The sequence below is a fragment of the Aythya fuligula genome, chromosome 5 (assembly GCF_009819795.1).
Source record: "Aythya fuligula isolate bAytFul2 chromosome 5, bAytFul2.pri, whole genome shotgun sequence".
Lineage (NCBI taxonomy): Eukaryota > Metazoa > Chordata > Aves > Anseriformes > Anatidae > Aythya > Aythya fuligula.
Window position 1 is genome coordinate 48,066,468 of NC_045563.1, and position 25,972 is coordinate 48,092,439.

The 25,972-nt window shown below is 37.5% G+C and overlaps 1 protein-coding gene across 1 annotated transcript in view; it reads right to left on the minus strand.

The window, feature by feature from the left end:
- Positions 1 to 25,972, minus strand: part of SHANK2 (SH3 and multiple ankyrin repeat domains 2) — a 308,073-nt gene that overhangs the window by 212,782 nt on the left and 69,319 nt on the right. Inside the window, exons 10-11 of the mRNA XM_032187848.1 lie at positions 8,725 to 9,034; positions 3,884 to 4,053 (exon numbers count right to left, since the gene is read on the minus strand). Coding sequence (XP_032043739.1) covers positions 3,884 to 4,053; positions 8,725 to 9,034 — 480 coding nt within the window. The remainder of the gene's footprint in view (positions 1 to 3,883; positions 4,054 to 8,724; positions 9,035 to 25,972) is intronic.

Here is a 25,972-nt window from a genome sequence, read left to right on the forward strand (position 1 = left end):
ATATCCTATTAATACAAGACCATTTTGTTTAGTTTACATTTTCTTTGGACCTTGCCCATTCATAACTTTTTCTGAGCATTTTTTTATATCATATACTGTGATCTATCGGCACTCATGCACTTTTCAGAGCTTTTAGAAAGAAAAAAAAAAAGTCTACCTTGTATTCACCTGATAAAAGTGATTTTCATAAAGAGTTTATGAAATCACCCCCCTCTGTGTCCCACCTTATTTTAGCAAGTTAAAAAAGAAAATCCATAAAAGCATTTCCTAATTTATCTCTTCCTATATGTTGTTCTGGATTGTTGTCCCTGTGGTAAATGCCTTACTACATCCTTACTGCAATCATTTTCATGGGACACTCAGCAATGAGAATCTCTCCATAGTCAGGCTGAACAGGGGCCAGAATCTTTTAGGGAATTCTGATACAAGTCTGTATCCCTCCCACACAACCCAAGAAGCACTTGAAGTAGCATCGAGGTTTTAAAAAGAACAGTGCAGCTCTCAAGTTGGTATATGAAGGCTAAGACAAAGGTTTATTACTTTTTAAAAGTGAGGCTAACTCACTTTTTTGCTGTGTTCCCAAACACAGCAATCAGCAAGTCACTAAACCTCAAACAGCTATGTGTACCCCAAAATAAACAAAATGGTCTTTTATTAATAGGATATTTTGTGGCCTGTACAAAACCTCAGTGCTGATTGAACTATGGTCTTGCTAAGCAAGTCTCTAAATGACAGAAAATATAATGGATACTGAGTGGATCTTCTGGTCATAAAGGAGGATCTGATAGCCAGCACACAAGAAATACTGAGTTTTTTAAGAGCTCCAACACCTGTGCTTTTTGAACCTGGATTTTTGCCAAATATGGTAAGTTTGAATTCTTCCTCCATACTGTTGTCCAACTGAGACCTTTTTAAAGAATCACCATCTTTTTAGCTGGACTCTTCATTCTCTACATGACCTTGTTGTGTGCATTCTGACATATTTTTTGTGACACCTGAGGAACTGGTAACACAAAATAGGGTTTTATCTGCTTCTGAAACTTGTTCCTTTGATTAGCAATGGGAGACTATGATGTGGTGTTCCAGCCTTTCTGTGCAAACAGCCTCAAATTACATTCAGAAAGACCTTATCCTTAGTAGCACTATTTTTTTCTTCTATTTCCAAGCTTTTCCTAAAAGCACTGACATGTATAAAAAGTCTCACTAGACTTCACTGTATCAAAGTTCTATAAAACGTTCTAAAACAAGTGTGTCTACAAATGCTAGATCTCTGCAAGCTTTTAGTTCAATGTGCAAATCATGTATTTGAAGCTGAAACATCCCTGTAGGGATGATTAGATGTTAGATGGATATGTCCTGCTTTTTGTAACAGTAATAAATAATTTATAGTCACTTTCAGTAAACATAGATTTTCCCCACTTTCTAGTTCACCATTTTGGCATTCTTTAGTTAGCATCCCCCCACAAAATCACTGGTTTCAAGTTTTGATCATCCTATCGTAAGAAGATCTGAAAAATGAACAAATTTCTTCCTGCATTGTTTTCCAGCTACTGTCACAGTAACTTAGAACAAAGGGCTCCTGAATTAATTTATTTAAATATTAAACTCTTCATTGAAATTTAAATCCCTTGTTCACTGGATATTTTTATATATGTAATAAATTCTAATGTAAACAAGCAGCCCAGTAACGAATGTCTTTACAAACTTCGGCATCCTAAGCAATGTGTTATACTTTTTCCACTTTTGTCGGGGAACACATTTTCTGTCTTGCCATCCTCAAGAACTGCCTGGAGTCTCTGTTGTTTTATTCTGGTTACAAGAATCTATGGTCTATGTTGATCTTACATCCTCTTCATAAAGAAAAATATTACCACATCTTTAAAAGCAGGAACTCAGTTGAACACAATTGCATAGGGATGCAATGGCCCCCAAAGAGCCAACTATATTCATTCTTTATTTGTTGGCATCTAGTAGAACCCTACTAACATGCCTGATACTGAAAGGTATTTTGTACCATTCATAACTCCACAAATTTAACCTTTAGTAGGAACTAGCAATTCTTCCTCATGGTACTAAATTTTCTGAGATTATGCATAAGCAAAAGTTCTGGTGCATGCTTAAGTTTCACTTTTTTGTTATCATTTTCTTTCTGCTATATGCAACAATTTTTCATTTTCTTGTAATTCACCAACATGCACCTTTCTCTACTGTTTTGTTTCTCTACCCTTTCAGTGTGAACAAACTCTATACAAGACGCCAGGCCTTCACATTTTCAGTATTCTTATGTAAAAGTTTGAAAGATCACATTTGTGTTCAATTTGCTTTATGTTTTGCATGACAGTTACTCATAATGTAACTTTACATTTCTCTGGGTTGTACCTATTCTTTTGAAACTTGAAGGCTTTTGTGAAGTGATATTATGCATTATTTCTCTTGCATTTATTCTCACATACTGAATACTTACAAATTTGGTTCCCAAACCATACCAAGCATTCTCAATTTTGTTTGAGTTTGAAGCCAGTTCTGTTTTCTTGTGAATTGAACTTCATTTGATATTTGGCATTCCCAAGAAATTCTATAACTTCAAAGCTTTGATTGACTTTCTTAAGTTTACTCTAGCCTAGATAACTCCCATTACTTGATAACTTCTATAATGTTTTATCAAATGTTCATATCAGCTCTTCCAAACTCTTTTTTCCTTGGGCGCTGTTTTCTTTTGCTCATAATCACTGCTTCCTACCAGATCAGAGCACAATCTCCCAGAAATGTTATCTTTTCAGCCCTATAGCAATCACCACCTCTCCTAAATTTAACCCTTCTCCTTCATCTTTGCATTTAAAATACATCTTGCATATGCTTTATCTTTAAAGTGCAGCACTCGAGATTTGTTCTATGCCTTCTGTAGACCTCAGTTAACAAAAATTATTTAACCCTCAAATGCTTCAAGAATCAACCATTTCCAAAAATACAAAACAGAAAAAATACTTTCTAATGGCTCCCTGATTATTTCTAACTACTACTCATAGGATCAGAAAGAAGAAATATTTTCCTTTGAAAGATTAGTTTCAGTTGCAGGAAAAAATTGATCTGTTTAACATTTTTATTTAAGCATAATGAATTTATTCCCTTTTATTTGCCTTCTATAACAGTAATTATGTTTGTATAGGTTGGGCAGAAAGTCCTTTAATTCAAGTTTCAGCTGGATGTGCAATACCACAGATGAAACTGTGTTAACAACACACCCTTAGGAAGCTGAATCCTGTAAGCCACATTTCCACTCTCTCAGTGTAAACCTGGAATTACTTATTGCCTGCAAAGTAATAACACAAACTTTGACCTTGATTTTAACTTCTTGTTTGGAAAGTGCACCAGTAGCAAGAAACTGTATATGCACCACTATACTTTCTCCCTAGAATATTTACAACTAGACTCTATCTGCCTGCTTATCATAAGTCTTGGGAGGAGACTCTTTCTATATAACCAATAAATTGTTCCTTGTGGAAAAGGCTTGAGACAGACTTGACCCTATCACTGTTTCCTTCCTGAGCTGCTTGGATACCAGATAAGTTTACAAAGTTTTGAAGCTCTGATATGTTATCTTTTTATAATGACTACAGAAGCCAATTACATGTTCTGTGTAAAATGCTGCTATTTCTGCATAGATTTTTGAATTTTACTAATAGTTTGAAATCTCAGTTGAAATGGTAGCCAAAAACGCATTGGTTACAAAAGAGAACTAGGAGCAAAATACCCTCTAAAGAAACAAATGCATAAAAGTATTTCTGTTGAACACAAGATAGACTTTTTTCCTAAAATAGAAAAGAATGTTAAAATTTACATCTATCAGAAGAGAGTACTTATTTGAAATTACTTACTTACTTACCTTTTACTCTATCTCCTTTGTGCAGATGAATTTCCCCTTCTCCTTGAGGTTGATATGGCTTTACGACAATAAAAAGTCTTCCAGGTACAGCACTATAAAGCTTGCGCTTTGGACCCTGATAATCCAAGGCAGACAGAGGATCCTTGTTGGCACTAGGACCGTAAACGGCACTGGAAATTGAAATTACATATATATATATAAAAGGTTATTTAAAATGATCAAAGTTAATTATCTACCATCACATTGTTAGGATTATATTAAGCAGTGAATAGCATAATCATCTTCCAGTAAGACATCTAAACCTACAGAAAAAAAATACATGTTTTTCATCCTAAACACACTCTTTCAATTGTTGAAATCTTTCTGTCTAAAACATGATAAATATGCATCTGAACATGATGGCCTATAAATGATGGCCTATAAAAGAAAACAAACAACACTGAAGTTTTTAGTTTTTCTACAAATTGAACTTGCACATTCCAGACCCAGATGAATTTTAAAATTTATCTGCAAACCATACATTACAAGAACCACAATTTATCAGAAACACTTTTAAGCATCAATATTTACAATTTTTGTTGGGAATGGGTATCTCTGTAACATTGCAATGTTAACTGAACAATTGAGACAACTGAATTATTGACTGAACAGACTGAATACTTAAGTTACTTCATACTCTACTATGGACCAAATAATCAAATTACTTCATCATTCCAAGGCCTGCAGCTAAATGTTAGATTTGAATGTGCACAAAGCAAGGTTCTTATGGCTAAAGTATTCTCCAAAAGATCATTACTTATTTGTGGTAATCAATAGCTCTCACAATGAGAGCTCATAGAAATATATGAGATCATTATTAGAACCCCAGAAAAATGAGTGAATTGTCAAAAATAAAGCATGAGAAAGAGGGTGGAAATATTATAAATATTAGAAGGTGAAAAACTTATAGGATATATCCAATACCCTGCTATTTAACTTACAAGAAAAATGCAAAAACTTGAGGTCTTACACAAAGTCTAGAAATAGAAGTTAATTGTGAGAAAAAATATTCATAAAGATGTTGAAGAAAAAGAGTACCAAAAGAAGACAAGTAATTGGTGGTCAAGCATTGCAACACTCCGTGTTATTTTAAGAAGAAAGAATTGAACTCAAATTGCTATAAACCAAATGAATTATGAAGGCTGGTGTTTACTGTTTTCAACCCTTCATTATTTTGTAACCAATCACCTACCAAAACAGGAGTCAGTGAGATTCTCAATATAGGTAAAGAAGTTGTCTAGTAAGAACAAAACAAAACAAAACAAACACAATCATACACAAAAACCTCAAAACTAAAAATCATAGTGGAACTTTCTTATCAGGAACACTTCCATTTTACTGCAGTAACTTCTTCACTGCTTGAAATAGTGTCTTCCTTTCACCTTGTCATGATTTTCTACTACTGTGAACAGCTGCTAGTAAAGATAAGCAGTCCTTAAATGTTTAAAAGTGAACTCTGGTTGCAAGTCTGCCAAGGAATTTACATCAGAAACCTCAGCTGGCTCTCACAGTTGCATAAAGCAAGACAGCAAAAGACATTTAGTTTTCTGTTCTTTTGTTACATTCCTTTTTCATTCTAGGTGAAGAAACAGTCATAACTGCAAACAATCCAGATCAATAAAGTACTGCTAAACATCTGACTTCCACCAGTATCAAGCTGCATTTTCTGCTTGATGTGGTAGCAACCAGGTAGCAGCATTGTATTTACCTCCTATCACAGACTGTTCATTTTCTCTTACTGAAAGAGGAGGGGGGAATGGCACATTTAAGCTTTGCGCTGAAGGCATCTTCTCTCACAGGACAGGCTTACTAAAGGATGTCATGGCTACAACATAGGAGTGATGACTTCTTTAAAAAGATCTTCTCTTTCCCTCTGCACCCCAGACTTGGGCTCCCAGCCCAGCACATCCCATGCCATGAAGGAGCTGAAGGATGATGTGCAGATTTCAGAAGATGCGCAGATGTGCTTCCCTCTCACCCAGAAGGTGGCCACCCCAGACAGCTCAGCCCTGACTGAGTCTGTGCAGGCACTTCCTTTCACTAATCATGATGCTGGTTCCCAAGCCTCTCTCAGCCCCTCACAACACCAGTTTGGTGTGGAAAGCAGCAGCCTGGTGAGAAGATAAACACCTGAGTGACAGGCTGCAATGATCACAAGGACCCCTGCAGCACCACTCTCCTTCTCTTTCCTTTTCACCAGTCAAACAGCCTTCTGAAACCTCATTAACCCTCTGGTGATGCTAACCCCCAGCTGCACTCTGACCTCCTCTGTTACCCTGCCCCTTCTGCTGCTGCTGCTTCAAAATCCAATCTGTAGTGATGTCAAAAAGGTCTTTGTCAGCTAAGGGGAGCAACAGGTTCATGGTGATTGTATTATTTTCAAATAATAAGCAGAGACAGCAACAATTCCCACATTTAGCTGATAGTAAGTAGGTAGTCTTACAGTTAAATAAAATCTGTGAGGAAAGTGTCATGTAAGGTGCCATTCAGGGTTGCAAAATAGGCCTGCAGCAAGAAAAAGCACTGCCTGCAGGAAGAGATTGTATGTAAGATGGTTTTGGTTGACTTTACATTTAGAGTTCCGGTTCTCTTCTGAGTGCTTTTGGGTGCTCTGGACATCTCTGAAACAAGTCTTGATGGAACTTATCACAGAGAGATCTTCAGCTGGACAGCTGTCTATGCACCTGTCATACTGACACGTCAAGAGAAAGACCACCATTTTATCACCACAACATTTCAGGTAGGAAATTTGTTTCCACTATCATTCATGCAAGTTTTCAAAATTATGGGCTCCCAGAAAGGGAAAAGGAAAGTGGCTAAATAAAGCCAGAGCAAATAAACATTACTCAAACACTTATTAAAAACTTTTTCTTTTTAATCATTTTTTTTTAATCCCTCCCTGAAATAACTGTTTATACTCTAGGAATTAGGAAGCCTGTTATCCCAGGGATATTGATGTAAAGGTGCTTTAATTCCCTTCTAGCTAAAGCTGTCGTCGAGTACAAGGTAGATCCTCCCACTTTGGTGGCATCAGCAGTGCTCAGTAGAATGTGAGGGCACTCATTCTGCAAAAACCATCTTGCAAAAACCTCTTCACCTAAGTGAAACTTCATTATGGACAACATGTTATTAAGCTGATATGGTTCTCTATTAGGTGCCATCCAGATTATTACCAAATGAGTTTTTGAAATTATTGTAACATATAGCACAGTAACAGTCGTTTGGTCTACTGAATGAAGCTATTGGCTTAAGGTACTCAGGTCTTCTTTCTTCCAGGGATTCTTACATTTCAGACAATGTTTTTTTGTTGTTTTTTTTTGTTTGTTTCTTACAAAGCACCACATTTCCACTCTCAAGCAGTATTGTTACCAGCACAAATGATTATTGTCAATTTAGGCATCTACAGCCAAAGAGAGAATAAGAACATGCAAGGTATCTTTAACTACATTATAGAATCATTAAGGTTGGAAAAGACCTCCAAGAACATCTGGTCCAACCAACACCCTACCACCAATATCCCCCACTAAACTATGTCCCTAAGCAACTCTAAGGTCCAACCCTTCCTTAAACATCCCCAGGGATGGTGACTCCACCACCACCACCCTGGACAACCCGTTCCAATGCCTCACTACTCTTTCTGAGGAAAAATGTCTCCCCATTTCCAACCTGAACCTCCCCTGGCACAACTTGAGGCCATTCCCTCTAGTCCTATCACTAGTTATCTGCAAGAAGAGGCCAACTCCCAGCTCCCCACACCTTCCTTTCAGGTAGTTGTAGAGAGCAACAAGGTCTCCCCTGAGCCTCCTCTTCTCCAGACTAAACACCCCCAGTTCCCTCAGCTGCTCCTCATGGGACTTGTGTTTCAGGCCCTTCACCAGCTTCGTAGCCCTTCTCTGGACAAAGAGAATTATAATGCAAGCAAAGATCCAGATACCTACAAATTACAAAGAGAAACCAGCAGTTGCATTGATTAACAACACTCTTGCCTTTTGTGCACTGACCAATGGATGATTTGGGGTATTAGGAAACAGGACAGACAAACCTGATATTTTAAATGACAATTGAATATAACATGTTTCATCAAAACATTTAATCTCTGATTCTCTCCAGCTCTGCCTCCCTTCATTTTTCTAGCCCTGAGCTTTAACCCTTCTGGCTTATCATCCTCGTGCAGCTCCATCACTTGCACACTTGACAGATGCATTTCCCACATCCTCCTTAAAGAGAAGCTGTAATTACCTGTTCACAGGACAGTGGTTTCATAAAGCTGAAGCCCCCATTTGCGATCAAAACATAGACACAATCATCTACTTAATTATATTACTTGTAATACGTACATCACTCTAATTAGTCAGGATTTGCCCTCCAGTGGGACATAGCTGCAGGATATTTGCAGAGTGCCTGCTAAATCACATTTATAATTTGAGAGGAAAGAAAGCAGCAAAGTCCTAGGGAATGCAAAAACCCTGCATCTAGGATAATCATGAAAAGAGCCCCTGACACCTATCACCAACATCTCAAGAAGCTCCCTTTGCTCTCAGTCATTCTCCTGTATAGCCCCACTTATTCCCCTCAGTTATTCCCTCTGGTTCTGGTTCTGAACTCTTTGGTTCAGAATTCTTCTGCAGAAGAGAAACAGTCCTTGATTCATCACCCATAAGCAGATCCAACCCAGGTTTCAGGCATGACCAATAGTTTTCTCCAGGGACCAAGCATCTCAGAAATATTTTATGTGGCTATTAAATATAATTGTTATTTTAGCTATTAAAAGATCTCATACTGTGCAAATATTTTAAATTCACCTGATGTGCCTGTGCTGCTGCCGTTTGGCATCCTCTCCCAACCTGTTTAGGGATGGTGACCGGCTTCGGGAGGATGGAGTGTAACTCCCCACAGTTTTTACAGTTCCATTAGGATTATTCTGCATCTGTTGAAGTAGATGAGGTGAAAGGCTGCGGTGGGAAGAGGCAGAAGAGGAGGCTGACCACTCAGGGAGGTTGTTGATGTTCAGATTGTTGTCACTGTTGGAACGAAGTAAGATACGGGGTGCTGCTAAGGTGCTTGGGGGTCTCCGCCTTCTGTTTGAGTAGGTAGGAGCCTCTCTAAAGGGCACTGTGTAGAGAAAGACATACAGAATAATCACAGATGAATTTACCATTTATACATGCTTACAACCCCATAAAAAGATTTAGTAACATATGGCATTGTTTTTTGTTTTTGTTTTTCAGAGACAGAAACTCTACCTTGCCTGAATATCTAATCAAATTCATTATCTTCAAAACACCATTAAAACTGAAAACAACTGGCCAATATTAAACTGTTTACTGGTTTTAATAAATAGTTGGGCAATGCTAGCAATGTGAGCGTGCAGAGCAGTCTGAATTATGGTCTAGGTAAAGGGAAACACCTAATTATCACCAAGTTTGAGTGTCATACTGCTCATATTTACTCTATGCCCTCATTTTCAGTCAGAAAGCCAATGAAAGTGGCTGATCAGTAGAAGTTTTGGTGCACAATCTCCCAACCTCCTTCTCCAACCAGAATCCAAGCTGGGAGAATTTTGTTCCATCTCAAACTCAGGCCTAACCTGAAATGTGTAGTGTTAACAGTCACCTTATCCCCATCTTCCAGGTTAAAAATCGAGGACATAGATTTTTCTCCTGGCAGAACTCTATTACACTGCTATAATCCCTTGATATTCCTCTCTTTCTAATCTAGGCATTTCTACTGCATCTATTACTATTGTATATGGAGCATATTACCCCAGGGTAATACACTCACATTGTCACGTGCTGTGTCCCAGGGAGAGCACGACTGTATCCAAAGGCTGCAATATGCTAGTTAATGAAACAGTCATAACAGAAAACAAAAGCAAGGGCAATAAAAACCCAATACAAACCAGAGGGCCTACCCTTTCATCGGTGTTATTAGCAGAGTGTTGCAGCCATACAAGAATTCAGACAAGCACACACTACATTTTCCAGATCTTCATTTCTCACTGTACTGGGTCAGTTACTTGCAAATGCGACTTAAAAGGAGGATTTCCTAATAAAAAGGCATCCAACTCACACTAGAAATGATAGCATTTCCTACTTATTTTGTAAGGCAGTAAGCAATCTGACCCTGAAAACTTACACTTAGTCCAGTCCCCATTCATGCAAGTACTCTCATAAATTCCAGTGGAACTCATGGGGTTGCAGGATTGATCCAAAGTGCAAGTATTTACATCTGAAAAGTCCCAGTAGCATAACTAACAGAAGAGAGCCAGGCGTTATTCTGAGGTCTTTACTGAGCTGTTGTAATTTTCAAAAATCTTATTTCAGGTGGGAAAGAAGCCTCACAGAGCATCACCTATATGTCTAAAGTGCCAGCAAGTGCCATTTGTAAAGTGTCACAAATGTCTGCACATTCAATGCCCTTCAAAACCACACAAAATAACAGAATTAGAATGTGTCTATCATCCTCTGCAAATAAATAAATTCACAAAAATATGAATATACACAGGAATCAATCTGTCCTGCCTTGACAGATAGCTTTTAATTGGGAGGACACAGCAAAATTCAAGGTTCTAAAGCAAAATTGAAAGCATATTTATAACATAAAATAAAGGTGTAATTGCAAGTAAAAGAGTAGTTTATATTATTTTCATCAGAATTCTTATATGATTAATTGTGATTCTGAGAATTTTAAAATAGCATCCTTCATATTTCTAAACTTTCTCTGGTAAATAGCTCAACAACGTCAGAACCACCAAACAAAAGAGAACAGTGTGCACGGGGAGGAAGGGCTTTAAATTCATTTCCATAATATGTTTGAAACAAAGCTGAAATAAGGGAAGTAGTCTTGAAAAGCTGCTAAAGGGGATAAAGCTTAGTAGCCCAATATTTGGGCTAGAGACTGGCAGAAACTGTATAATTTTCTGGATATTCCGAGTCTTTCATATTTTTGTAGGGTTACAAAGCAGCAAAGTATGTCTCTGAAAGTACCTTTGTGCTTCAAATGCCATGGTGAAAGCCACAGTTAGTACTAACTTAAAGAAAACTCACAGCACTTATTTCTAAAATTAACATACACAGATCCTCTGATCAACGTATATGACATAGATGTGTTGTTTGTACATTTCTGGATGTCCAACAATAAGAATATGGCTCTGGAAATGATTTCATTGAAGACAAGAATCTTTCCCAGGAACAACACAGCAGAACAGCTACTGTCATAATTTTCTTACAGGAGAAATCACACAAAACCAGAGAATGCACGACAGATACAGGGCTGCTATCTGAAAGAGTAGCCTTGTTCCCTTCAGGTCACCAAAGTTTGCCTTAGACTTCAATAAAAATGGGCTCTGACCCTTAGACTTGAATTTTTCACCACTTAAAACTGCTAACATTCAAAGCAGGCTGCCAAGCCTTTAAGCTACAGCTCTATGAAACTAAAAACTGCCATGGTTTTTGACCATTTGCTGTAAGCTCTGCAGCTGGTGGGATGCACAGTGGTGGCAGCAGGAGGGCAGGGTGCTCAGGACGGGGACAGGACAGTGGGGAGCTGCTGAGCACCTTCATGCTGGCAGGTTTGAAAAAAGCACAGGACAGTGCATTCACTCCTAATGGAAAATAGTGTGTGTTTTGTATGTATGCACGCTCTCCAGGTATCACATTAAATTAGCTCTTTTTCTGTTACACATCTGAAAGGGATTTTACATTTGGGAGTTAGTTTCTGATTTGCTATTAATGCTCTGTTCTTAAGGACAGAATTACAAGCTAAATCAGCCCTTACTACAGAAAATAAACAGGAAAGGGGACAACTAATTACACCAATTGACGTGTGTCTAACAAATCTTTTATAGAAAGAGTTAAAAATAAGCATTTCCATGCCTAAAATGATTAATATTCCACCCAACTGTTTCTTTTCCCCAGCAATCTGCAAACTGTAAGTGGGTGGATATTTTTTTAGCTCCTCTTATAGTCATTATTTATATTATTTGCACAATAAAAAATAACTACAACACAAAATGATGGAATGCAAATGTCCACACTTTAAGCCCTGTTGGACACCGTCACTTCCTAATATCTCAGTATGTTCACAACTGTAAGAATAACTGTTGCAAAACTTGTTTGGGAAAAACAGTTGATATAAAATGACATGAAAATGACTGAACTAATTTCATGCCCCTAAACTTTAAAATTATCATCTCTAAAAGCATGCCTGAAAGCATCATTTAATTCTTTCTCCAGCTCTCAGCATTCTTCTATTACTGGTATTTCATACATCTGAAGGGGTAATTCAGCAGCAGCCACTGACAAATATTCACTCAAGAAATTCCTTACGTGTCTTCAAATGATTTTCTTAGGGAACAAAACATTTCTATAACTACTTCAGAGAAAACCTTAAATGAATAAAGTCACATCCAGCCTTCATAAGCAGTTGCCTAAATGGATTGTCTAGCATAAAATAATTTTGAAAACGAAACTGCAGAACTGATTAATTATAGAGTCACTAAGCCGACCATATTAAATGTACACAAGAAAACACCAGTCTGAAACATCAAAGTGTTCTGCTTGCATCGCTTACCTTCTTTCTTTGTGAAGGCATTTAACAAAGACTTCATTTTCCCTTTTACTTTAGCAGCAATCCCCTCATTATATAACCTTTGCTGGGAAGAAAGAGGAAAAAAAAAAAAAGAAAAAAAAAAAGAAAAAAAATAAAGCTACCCAATTTCTATGTGTTCGGGCTGCCTGCACCCTGACATGAGCAGCAGGTTTCTGGGCACTGTGTAATTGCCAGCATAGCCGGGCACACAGCGCCCGGCGCGCTGGTGACAAAGCCCACCCCACATCCTGTCTGTCAGCTGGGAGCCAACTGTGCATAGACTGGAGCCGCTCACACACACACACACACAGAAAAAAAAAAAAAAAAAAAAAAGGAAAAAAGAAAAAAACCACCCTGCTATCTCTCTCAGCATTAGTCATGTGAACGGCACCGCTACAGCCTCACTGGTGAAGCCCTGCTTTTTCTGGTGCTGCCTTGCTGCACCCCACATGCTGGGTGCAGGAGGTGGGGGCTGAAATTTGTGTTGAGAGAGGGGCAGGGGGAAGGATGCGCGGACACAGGGGCTTCTCAACCACACGCTATGGGCTGTGCTGCCAGTGAGAGGAAAGCCTTGGCAAAGCTGAGAGCGGCTTCACAAGTGCATCAGCTTGTAAACTTGCCTGGCTGACTCGTGGTGCTCGAAGGCACCCTTTTGCTTTTTGATGCTTTTTGCTCCCTTAGTGCGATGCTCAAGAGAGCCAATTTGAGGAAAAGTGTGAATCAAACCAGAACTCACCAAGCCTCCTGCAAGGACGACAGTAAGACCATAGACAAAACTGACACTATGCAGAGTAACTGGAGCTGGCCTATATTCCAGCCTGAAACAGATGGGGTACCAACACCAACAATTTTCCATTCCCCTTCATTGCAGCAATTACACTGAAATAAAACAGAATTTCTTTCTGCACAGAGCAAAAATAATAAAATTTGACTGAGTTGTTCCTCTAAATTTCATGCAAACGCCACAGAATAGATAAGGACATTGTATTTGCAGTTTTTAAAGTGCTAATTCTGCAACACATTCTGTAGGGAGCTATGGCAGCCGTGCAAGCACACTTGCAGGGGTAGAGCAAATCACTGACAGGCAGGAAGGAAGCAGGGGGCGGCGCTAGCAATCACACAAAATTTCAGCATAACCAGTTACACCTACGGAAAAAAAGATTCTGAAGAACAGGAAGTTCACTGTTTGAAAAATGAGTAACCCAAAGTAAAAACCTGTCCTCAAATAGTATGAACTATATAGCAGTTAATAAATATTTATTCCGTCTCAGACACCTCTGCTGGCTGCTAATACTTCTATTTTGAAAATTTGGTCTTTTTCTAACTGAGAAAACTGCATCAAGAAAAACAGAAAATAAATGACTTAGATGGATTTAATCTCCATATGCACAGTGACAACATATTTAACAGAAAACTGAAAAGAATTAGTAAGCAGAAATAAATTCAATATTTTAAACTTCATTTAACATTTTGATGTTTACACAGCTCTTAATTTCTAATGAAAAGAATATTTCTCTAAATCAATATAATTTTCTATTTTGTTTTAATTTATTTTTAAAAGACCCTGTGCTTATCAGGTGGTAATTTTACCAGTGGAAATGTTGGACACTAAATATAAAGTTAAACATCTGTATTTGACAATAATATACTTTTTTTTTTCTTAAAAAAAAAAAAAAAAAAAAAGATGCAAAGCTTTCTAGAAAGTAGCTTTGAACTGGTATTTGAACTTATAAATACGTGGATATGTTAGCTCCCCATCAATATTGATTCCAGAACAAGAACTGCTCCACTAGGATAGCCGTGCCACTAATATGAATTATTACCCTTTCCAGTATCTCCATTCAATCCCTCTGATTCCATTTGGAGCTACGAGTGCCAAAGAAGCTATAATGATTAGTAATATTTCACATTTCCATGGTGTTTTCTAACTAAACTTGGTCAACAGTATGTGAGGGCTGCTGAAGTCTGCACAAAAAACTCAGAATCTTGTAGTGCTCCCATTTCAATAGCCAGATGGAAACTGGCAGAAAATATTTTTATGATGGCAGCCCCCTGAAATGCTCAGGAAATACTGAAATCTTACTTTTTGCTTACTGACGGGGCTGTGAGCACCATTCTGAGCACTACTGTAATGCTCATGGGACAGAGATTTCCTAGGGTGTGCATCTTAAACCAGTTTAACCCAGTGCAGGGAAATGCCCTTCATTGACTGCATGGAGCACAGATTGATTCCTGTACACAGAGAATTACCTGTTGTGTCCTCAGAGAAAGAACAAAATCCCTGCCTCCATATGTTCAGTTCAGTGTGTTGATACCCAGAACATCAATTGCAGAAAACCATACGGACCAATGTTAACTATCTATGGAGAGATGGGATCTCAGTGGTGCTTATGTTGCTCCATGCAGAAAGTCCTGGGCATTTTACTACCAAGGTGCCACCGGCATAGAACCTGGGAGCCTGATCCTCAAACTGCATCTTGCTCCACATGGGTGTCAGTGTTTCAAACTATTGCTATCCTAAGTACCTAACTGTAACAGTTAGGCTAGGAAAGTGTTAACTCAGTTGTGTTCATTCATGGCTGTTCATATATAGTAAAATAAAAACAGGCAGGCAACTGTAGTCAATCAAAATAAATCCCAGGGGGTACTTTTATTAGATTCTTGCTGGAGCTCCAGCATTTCATCATCTAGAGGTTTCTAATCAGTGTTATAAAAACATAAAAAATATTAAAGTCACTTGAAATTATTGAGTTTCATGGAAATTGTGGGAACTCTTTCCTATCTATACCATCAGATATATCACCTGATGAACAACCATTTTATTCCACTTAACCATCTTTCTTTTCCTTATCACAGGAAATATAATTTCTTCCTACATGGCAGAGCCTACTGTAATAAACACTATTGTACAATTGAAAAATATGACAATCAAGGAAGTCAGTGAACTATTTGCAGCTGCATTTTTTTTCCCCAATTTTCACTAATAGCTTATTAGAATTTACTTGTTTTAACTGAAGTCTGAAGAACTGAGCTGTGGTGTGGGGAAGTTAAAGAAATTATTCCAGCAACTTCCACCATTTCCAAAAAGATTTTTCTGCTTTATGATGGTAGTCTTGGTATATACAAATTAAGATGCCTTACAAATACAAGCCAGGTAAGCCCTAATAAACTTTATTCCCCCACTTCTTCTGCAGGTGCTCAGGAAGACATCTGTGGGCTTTGCATGGGGATGCCTCTGCAGAGGAAAGGTCCCCTTATGCAGAAATCAAAATGTGGGCTCCAAGGTTGAGTTTGATTGCCATTTTTTGTATGTTTGTAATATCGTGTTCACAATTTTTTATATGTGCTTCCAATAGCTTCCATATGCAAAATAGTGACACACATTTAGGCATTTTTCGAGGATCTATTTTGGGGCAATTAAATGTCATTAGGAAAAGTTAAAACATGATTTGTTTGATCGAATCTACATTCTTGCTTAATCTTCCCACTATCACACCAACAGCAATTGCTTATCAGATGATGGCAGAACACAGTTAAAATTATCGTGCTTTATTCTTTTTGGATTATTTTTTTTGAGTTCTTACCAGAAAAAAATCCCTTCAACTTGTATACACATCTAGCCTTTTGTTAAAAATACAGTTCTTCACACGTATAAATAAATTTCTCTCCGCTATAAAATAGGCGTCCCTTATGCTAAACCACCAAGTGGAGAGTTAGACAAGAACAGCCAGATTCAAATATAGACTGTAAAGTACAAAAAGATTCAAATATAAGCTGTAAAGTACAGAAAGAAAAGGAAAAAAAAAAAAAAAAAAAAAAAAGCTAGGTTGATACTGTTTCTAGATTACTTGCTTATCCCACAAAGCTATACGGTGGTCAGGAGCACAGACAGTGGTGACAGACTTGGAAGGAATCCATCTCAGAGGAACTAAAACAATTATTAAACAAAGTTTTTTTTTGTTTTGCTTTGTTTTGTTTTGTTTTTTTTTGCAAAAGATCCGAGTTTGCTCAGGATATTGCAGTTAGGCCAGCCCTGAGAAAAGAGTGTCTGAGCTCACACACATTTTGCTTGTAGAGCCCAGCCTTAACTAACCTAACCTTAGTTTCCCTGTCACCACCAGTAGCATTTTTATGCCACCCAGCAGCGCTGCTTAGCAGCCTTCAGGCAGGCAGTCCAAGTCTGAAGGGTAGAATGGGGGCAGGAGACAGTGTGTAGGAAAGGACAGCAGAGGGATGGATCGGGAACAGATGGCAAGAGTTATCAATTAGAAGAAGAAAGAAAAACAGAATATAGCAGTGAAAGTTACACAGCCATGTGCCAGACTTCCCTTCCGTCACCTGGCATTTATATTACATTGCTGTCCCCAAACTTTGCTCTGTTTGACAAGGGCCAGTCTTGCTCTACTCTCACAAGGAACCAAGCGCATTCGTGGAACTACATTAAAAAGCAACAAGAAGCATGTGGAAAGATTTTCAAATATCCAGCAAAATTCACAGCTGTGCACAAGGCTCAACACTAGAGGCAAGACCATGCAGTAGAGTTAACTGGCTGCTGGGGTCTTCAGTCCTGCATAAAATACTTCATGCAAGTCCTGTTATTGAAAGAATTTTAATTACTAAGCATGTGAGGTGCACGCGTTTGTGGGCACATTTCAAAGGAATTACAAAGTTGATGAATATACAGTTGCCACACTCAGATGAGCTTAAAATCACGGGAAACAAAAATCAATCCCTTTTTCTTACCATACTCACATGATTATAAATAAGCCTTCAGTAAGATTCACTGGGATTACAGCAGTAATGCAGGAATAACATTAAAGAGCTGCATGCTTCTACAGAAGGCAGGCGTGTTCACTGTAAGGCTTTAGTTTCAGATGCTTACACAACATCAAGAATATATTTAGATCATATAAAAATTGCTAAATATTGCTTAAAACTTGTAATGTGTCAGAGCAAATGTCTGAAATCTCTTTGATAGTCTAGAAGGTAATGGGTCCAGAAATTTTGATCCAAAAGTGCTTGAAAATCATGGGATTTCATTTTTTTTTATTTTTTATTTTTTTAATTATGAAGCTCAAGGCAGCAATATCTGCAAATTTTTGAAGCTCTGACTGCAGGGATACAGGTACACACACCAGAATTCACCTTAGAAGTGAAATAAAATCTCTGTCCCAAAGGATAAGAGGCTGCTTTGCAGCCCGGAGTTGTGTGAAAAATCTGGGTCGGGATGCAGAAAGACACAGAACAACGGAGGGTTAAAAGGTGGGAAAATTAAACACTGCTATTTCACAGGAAAGGCTGGAAGTGGGAAGGAAACAATGGTCAATAATGAGGGAAATGTCTTGCAAGTAGTAGCTTAAAGAGAGAGAGAAGTAAAGGCAACAAGAGAAATCTACAATAGCTGAAACAGAATTTGAAAATGATTGAAATCTATCAGCAATGTCAAAGAAAGAAACATATTTGAATAAAGTATGTATGGCTCACTTTCATTTTATCATGTACAGTCATATACAGAAAAGGCACTTACCTAAATAAAAACCTGTATTTTACATAGGTCTGTTTTTGCAGAATGTTCTCAATCCTGAGGTGTAGAATAGGGAGGCCAGCTCTGAGCTGCCAGGTGACAAAAGTTTCTAAAGGCTTTATACTCTCAGAGTACTCACAGCTCCCCATTTCTTTACACGTGTTTGGGTTGAAAGGAACATCAAATCTTGCTCAGAATAACACAAATAACTGCAACAAATATTTGTATCCATCTTCCATAAATTTGTACACCCATATAAGAAATAGTTTCCTCTGCTGTTTGCAAAGACCTTTCCACTGTAATATGGCTAAGGGAAAAAAAAATCTTAAAAAGTAAATAGTTCTTGCAAAACCTTTCCAAAACAGCAGTGGGTGATTTAGAGTAGATGAAATAGGAAACTAGGAAACTACTTGGTTTAACTGATTAGGTTACATTTTGCTGGCATTTCTTTAAATATGGATTGTCCTGACTACAAAGTCTGTTTTCAGCAGCAAGTAGAACTCACCCAGAGTTACTCACTTCTACAGAGCAGTGGACTATCAGTAACCAGCTACCTAGGTATGTTGTTGAAGCAAGAGATCAACAGCCTGTAGAGCATCTGGACAGAAAGATCTATTTAGCTCAGATTATTCAAGTTGCATTGTTTTACCTCCAACAATAAGATAGAAAATATAAATCAAAAATAATTATAACCCACAACAAATTCTTGTGCTCTTTAAATAAGTTGGTGAAAGGAGGGTGCAATTTTCTCAACTAATAAACTGGGAAATCTAGTCCTGATGCAGCACCACTCAGAAACATTGAATTACACCACACAAAGTTCATTCTTTGCATTATGAACACATTCTATAATGGCTGATACACATGGGCCTTGGAAGCCGTACACAGATTTGTGGGCTGTGGTTTCATGTTGCAGAGGAGAACAAAGACAAATGAATCTGTACAAGATGCTTAGAAAAACAAATGGACCAATATTGGATAGCATGCTGCTTCTGTGTTCTGGTGTTGTACAGAAAACAATCTAATTTTGCCTTTGTGTAACTTTCCTCCTACCAAAAGCTCTCAACAAATTCCTTAAATCATTATGTTGTTCCAGGCTTTATTCAGTGATTTGATTTCACTGCTTTAATCTAAGTGTGAACCTCTTTAGTAAATAGTGGGACAAAGCATCTGTGCTTCCAAAAGTGTTGGTGGATCATGTCAGTTTTATTTAGAATAACACCATTTTCATAACTGAAAAGTGTATATTGCTCTCAATGGAGAAAAAAAAAATCTCACAGAAGTTAAAAAACATATATATAGCCAAAGTGGTCAAATAGCGTGCCACTGCTATATGCATTGTCCTTGTACAATTCATACAGACAACAGTAATTACTGGGGCAGGGTGGATTGAGTAAACATATTTGTACTATTTTATGTGTCAGTCAGTTGGGTCTGATTCTCCAGGCTTCCTACCTTTTGGCACTATTCCTCCAGCACATCAGATATGAAATGCATCCACTCCGCTCTGACAACATTTTACAGTATCTTTGCATAAATCTAAATGGTAACACAAGGTGCATAAGGATGGAGAATTAGCCTGCAATTAATTCCAGCTTGCTAGCCCATCACTGGCTCAAGCATTTCTTAGACATACAGTTATTCCCAATTTACTGCAGGGTACATGACAGAAAAAACAAGCCATGACATTAAAGTTCATGCATGACTGTGAACTAGTCCAAGGCAGTAGTTATAAGAGAACAGCAAAGAAAAAAATACACAATATCCTCTTGTAGCTGTAACTCCTCCCTCTTCTTAAATCTTGATGTCCTTCACTGCTATTTTTCAACCTCATTTTCCCCCTCTCTTAATGGCTACAGTTGTCTTTCATTGCTTCTACCAGTTTAAGGGTAGCCTGCCTGCCCTACAGAGCCAATAAATGGTCTGTAAGAGTCTATCAGGAGAGATTTCTAGAAGATATCACATCATGGCAGTAACATAAAATTAGCAATGAAGTTAAATGGAGAGAGGTAGAATGGTTGGAGGGCAAGAAAACAGCACTGAAGTAGTCCACCCAGATGTGGAAATTTATAGCAGGTCACATTGCGTAAAAGCCTAATAAGAGTGGAATATATCACCCCATCTTCATACAGCAAAGTTTGATTGTGGAATACAGGAGGGAACAATCAAGCAATTAATGCGACATTGTTCTATCTTTTTAATACCTTATTGCACTCTGAGGGTAACATTTTCATTGAGAAAATAATACATTGTTTTACTGAGGAGACCTCAGAACCGTGAAGACTTTTCGCTATACTGGTTGGCTTCCCACAGGTGCACATTTCTTTCTGGAGTATATAATGACAAATACTTGCATTACCACTTTCATTCTTGTTTTGCAGTAGAGAAGCAAAAGGAGGCCTTTTTTTTTTTTTTTTTTTTTTTTTTTTTTTTTTTTTTTTGTTTTTTCTGGAAGAGCTATTACCACTAAAACTACAAATTAAGTGCAGGGAGAACTAAATTTTTGGCTCTGCAGCCTCCCTTAAAGTCCATTAATCTGCAAGGAATGTACTAAGAATTTAAGGACCAAATACGATTGGGGGTCATTAGTGTAGAAGAAGCCAGAGAGACCTCCACATCCCGTGGACTTGCATTAACAATCAAAAAAGCAGGAATTGTTTACATATATTTAGGAGTAGTTTCTGAAATGTGGAGTTAGAGAAAAACATCACTACTGAACGCTGAATGCTCTACACTTTTTTTTTGCACTTTTTTTTTTTTTTTCGGTTTACACTACCTAGTCCAAGCTGTCTCCAAGAATTCCTCATTTACACTTATTGTCATCATTTCAGTTTCAAAGTGGACCTAGCACTACAAGCAGGGAGTAGGTTATATTTAGCTTTTGAGATGATGCACATTTGGGTTACCTGAGTACAAAGTCTTCCACTGCCAGCTTCCTTTTGTCTTCTATGCTACAGATAGTAGTTATGCCATGCAAGTATTCACCCCTCAAAATATCTTTTCTAAATAGAGGAAAACAAGCTCTATCTAAAGTCATGTCATCAAGAAGGATCTTTGAAAAATAAAACCCAATAATTTAAGCTGATAATTGTCTCACTATCCTTAGTTCCATTTAGACATTTGGTGTTAAGAAGAAACTAAAACATAGCTGACTTATTCATTAAAATAACAGCATTTAAAATTATATTAGTAGCCTACATTTCTCTGTCTCAAAAATAACTGTTAATGAATCATGCCGGTCTAAATAAGAAAGGATAAAAAAAGAATGTATCCGCTATAGCAGGGGGTTATCTTTGTACAAATATGTAGGTGTAGCATTTGTAATGTTCTCAGTGGTTAATCCCATTGAGAAAGGAGGGCTTGTTCATTGAAGCTCATGAATACACTTTTGAGGTGTTTTAATAAAGTAATATTAGCAATACTATGCCTACTTCTAATTCAAGACATTTTCCCTTGCATTTTAAAATGTTTGAAAATGTTGAGGTAAGCCTTTTCTTCCTTTATTTCCCATTGTAACCTTGATTTGGCCTGCAGGTTAAATTTTGAGATGGTGCACCAATAGCTGAGTTTAGATTTTCTGTAACAAGGATATTAAAAAAGACTCTTGTTTATACAGTTTAGTAAGTCAGAGCCGACAGGACTAAAAGAATAAAAATGCAAGCTTTAAACCCATTACCAAAAATTAATCTCGTGTACATACTATTTCAGAAATATTGCCCCTTATTCTTACATTTCTGGCAGCAGTGGTGGATGTAGCTACATGATATTCATTAATTCAGCAGAAAATGCATGGCTGACATCCAAGACATTACTATGAAAATAGAAGTTCTGGATATTATTTGGCAGTCACACCCCCGGACATCAAGAGTACTACAATAAAATTTGACTTCCATGTTCAAGTTTCAAAATAACTCTGCTTTCTTCCGGACAAGAAGTGATGCAAATAAAGCTAGTAGGAAAAGGCAATGCAAGTCTCTAAAAAAGAATGGAGTCAGAGAAAGGAGAGTAATTGCATAAATAAGCAAATTGCATATTTTGTTCTCTACTAAGCCATGGCATTTCAGATGCATATCCTTGATGTTTCAGAATAATTTCAGACTGTGTGGTTAGCAGAGAAATCATTTTGCATGCTGGTATTACCTGTACATATGTGAAACTACTGTATGCATCCACACTTTCATTACAGGAAGGACCATGTGGCACTAAACACCTAGGATCATAGAATCATAGAGTCAAAGAACATTCCGAGTTGGAAAGGACCCACAAGAATCATTGAGTCCAGCTCCTTGGTCACTGCAGATGTTGCAGGGGCATAACTGAATTGGAACATGCCTTGAGGAATCCTTAGAAGCACATCTAAACTAAGTTAATAATGATTGTACTCATACATGTATATTTAAGGACATAATTTCATGTATGAGAACCATGAATAACATGTCTTTATATATATATATACATAAGCATGAAGAATATACTGTGCATCAAAACATAAATAGTATGGAATCAGACAGAACAGATAGATACAGTAACATGAAACATGTATTTAGGATATTACAGTAGAAAACTTCACCTGAAAAGTGAATTCAAATTTCTTGCAATATTCATTTGTTTACTAATGTTTGTAATAGAGACCTAAAAGGAAAGAAAGATCCCACTCTGAGCCAGAGGGCACCGGACTCAATTTCACCAAAAGCTTGTAGTGCAGCAGTCCTGCAAGCAACCTCCAGCTACTTTTGCTGCAGAGGAACCACTGCTTCTGAACCACCTAGAGGGTACCATAGCCTCTGTCACAAGAAGCGAGGGAACCCCAGCCAAAGACTACTCACACTCCCATGCTGTGCAAGTCAGCCTTTCCATCAGAGGTCAGGAAAGGAATCAGCAGCCTAAGATCCCTCCCTCAGCCAGACAACAGCGGGTGTTGGAAGGGTGGGAGAACAGAACAAGAATAAATGGAAAACTATGAATTTGGGGAACTTTTTATGGAAACACTGCAAGAATAAATTTTCAATTAATTCTTAATATTTCCTGTTCTAGAATTTGGCAACAAATTTAGAAATGACACAATCTAAGTTCCCACGGATATGACCATGCTTTCCTTTACATTAGGAAGCTGCAAGCAACATCAAAGGAATTACCAACAGTAAAGGAGAAATAAATGGGACTCACAGGACACCTTTGAGTTCAATAAGTGAAGTATGAATGGCAATGGAATAACTGGAAGATAGGAAGAAAATACAGAGAAATTCCAGTGATTCTTAGTGAATCTGGGAGATATAGTCTGAAACAGACTTTCAGTGAAGAAAATGAAAATGGATTACTGCTTTAAGATACTTAGGAATGACAGTTTCAGAAAGGGTACAGATCTCAGGAAAGGGTATGATATGTAATATACAACCAAGAAAACAACAAATTTGGATGCTGCACATTACTTGGAGGAGTGAAGTGATATTAAGCAACTCCTACAGCCTCTTAAACCATACCTGTAATATCAATTCCTGAATACCAGGCCCCTGTTTAACATAAAGATTTATGAAACACACAGCAGGGAAGAGCAATGCAGAAAACAATTAGGATGCAGAAGTGACTAATTAGTTTTATAAATTTATGTAGGAAATATTGTAACAGGTAAATGCTCTGAGCAAGATCCTATACCACACACAGTCAAAAGTTTCAATATTGGCTTAATTTGGAAGAGATGTCTTATTCTAGTTTGTTAATTAATAAACAGGAAGAAAATAATAATAATAAAAAAAGCTTAAATTCTAGTCCCAAGAAAAATGGTACATATTTTGCCATGGACTCTAGTGGGACCAAAGTTTCAGTCAAGAAATAAAGGAGTGTTTGAATGATGCAAAACACAGGACCAATACAGAGCAACAGAAACAACCCTAAGGAAGTTAACTAAAAGAGTAGAACAGTACAAAAAGCATAGAAAGTATTTGAAGATCATAAAAAAAAAAAAAAAAAAGTGTAAATGACTTTCCTTCTCTTCTCCTTACATCCCTCTGAACAATCATAGTTTGCAGCTTTTTCTAAGCATGCAACCAGAAGGAGCAAAGAAAGGGGATGCAGCCCTGGTCCACAACAGCCAGACAGCTGGAAAGTCACTCTCCACAGCCCATCATGCTCGCAAGTCACATCTCAACCTGAAAGTTCTAAGGAGCAGTTCATCCCTACCTCTAGTGTTGTTCCATATCATATCACAACCCAAACTTAGCAGAATAAATAGAGAAACAAGTTGCTTCTTTGATCCATCAAGGAAGTGGAATATCTGTGGAGCAGAAGTGACAAGTTTCACAACTGTGGACAGAAACCTCTGTGAAGCATACTCTCCAGAGCAAAACTGCAGCAGAACAACCCAATGAGTCCTCTATTTCACTATTCAAATATGGTCAGTATTTCAGTAGGTGGAGTTAAAAATATTAACCAAGAATTTATTTTAACTAGTTGTTCACTGTTCCATTACCAAAAACAATAGACAAGGTTTTCTTTTACATCGTAATTTTATTTCAGCTTGTGTGATTAAGACACTTAGTATTTACAGTTTGTCTGGATTTTTAGAAGAGATTGTGTGAACATTTCTGATCATTAACTGACAGGAATGGATTGCCTTATCTGACAATATGTAATGCTAGTGGTAAGCAACATCATAAAGGGAATACAGATTATTTCTCCTTAAAATCATATTACTCTGTCTTGGCAATTTTAGATTGGAGTTATTGGATTGATTTCAGAATCTTACTAATTAAGCCTTACCAACTGATTTGAACTTTCATCTGTGCTTCTTAAAGGGCTGAACTGTCAGAGCTATTGTTGCTGTGAAAACCTTTGGCTGTGAATTAAATTGAACTTTCTTATCTATTCTGTCACTCTCCTTTACAGAAAAAAAAAAAAAAAGAAAAAAAAAAGGAGGGGGGAGGGAGAAGAGCTATGTCATAACTAAAGTTCTGTGAATAATGACATAGGTATATAGATAATGGCTTTTACAATATTATTACTTCACATCTATCAATATTCTGCATTTTTAAGAACCTTCCTACTATAGGTGATGTTTTGAGGCTGTGACAAAAGAGAAGAAGACCCCGCAACACACAACCACTGGGAGCACTGGAAAGAAAAGACATGCAAACACATAAAGAATAAAAGGATAGGGGGAAAAAAAAGACAAGATCTAGAGCAGTCACATTAGCAGTGATGAACTGACCACATAAGCACATAACAGCACATAGAAGTAGGGTCAGAATGGGCAATTCAGAGAACTGGCTGGCACACAACAGCACTGCAGCTCCAGATACGCCTGCAATGAATGAATTGCAGTAAGGAGATGGTGAAAGATGGCTGAAGTTTTTTGACAGGAATTTAAGGATTAATAAGAGATAAAGTTCAGGGAACAGTTTTAAATTATATGGAAAAAAAAAGGGGGGGGGGAAGGAGACAGGAATAATAAACAAAGCAGAAATTTAATACTTATGGCAGTAATCATAGATATTTCTGAGTAAACTGGGGTACAAACACACACAAAATTTGTGACCTCTCATAACAGCAAAGTCCATTGATTTTAGTTACTTCTCAAAATACAGTACATTAAGAGAAAAATTTTAACACCACAACTAAGACTTATCTAGCTTGATAGAAACACTCAAAGAATTTAGCAGGATACAAGAGTGCTAATCAGGTTACAAGATCACATTCTTAGCTATTTGTGCCGTGAGTAGGATGATCTAGAGCAGCAATTTTTGCATGCATTCATGCAAGCCACACACAACTATTAGGAATTTCAAGCATGATCTGGACAGCTAAGACTTCTGAGATCCTCAAGCTTGTTAGGAGAAAAAAAGTAATGTAAGGAATAGAAAACAAGTAGTATAATACAGTTTTTATATTTGTTTCATTCAAGAAGAGGCCAACTTTTTTCAAGCACTGGTAAGGACCTTACT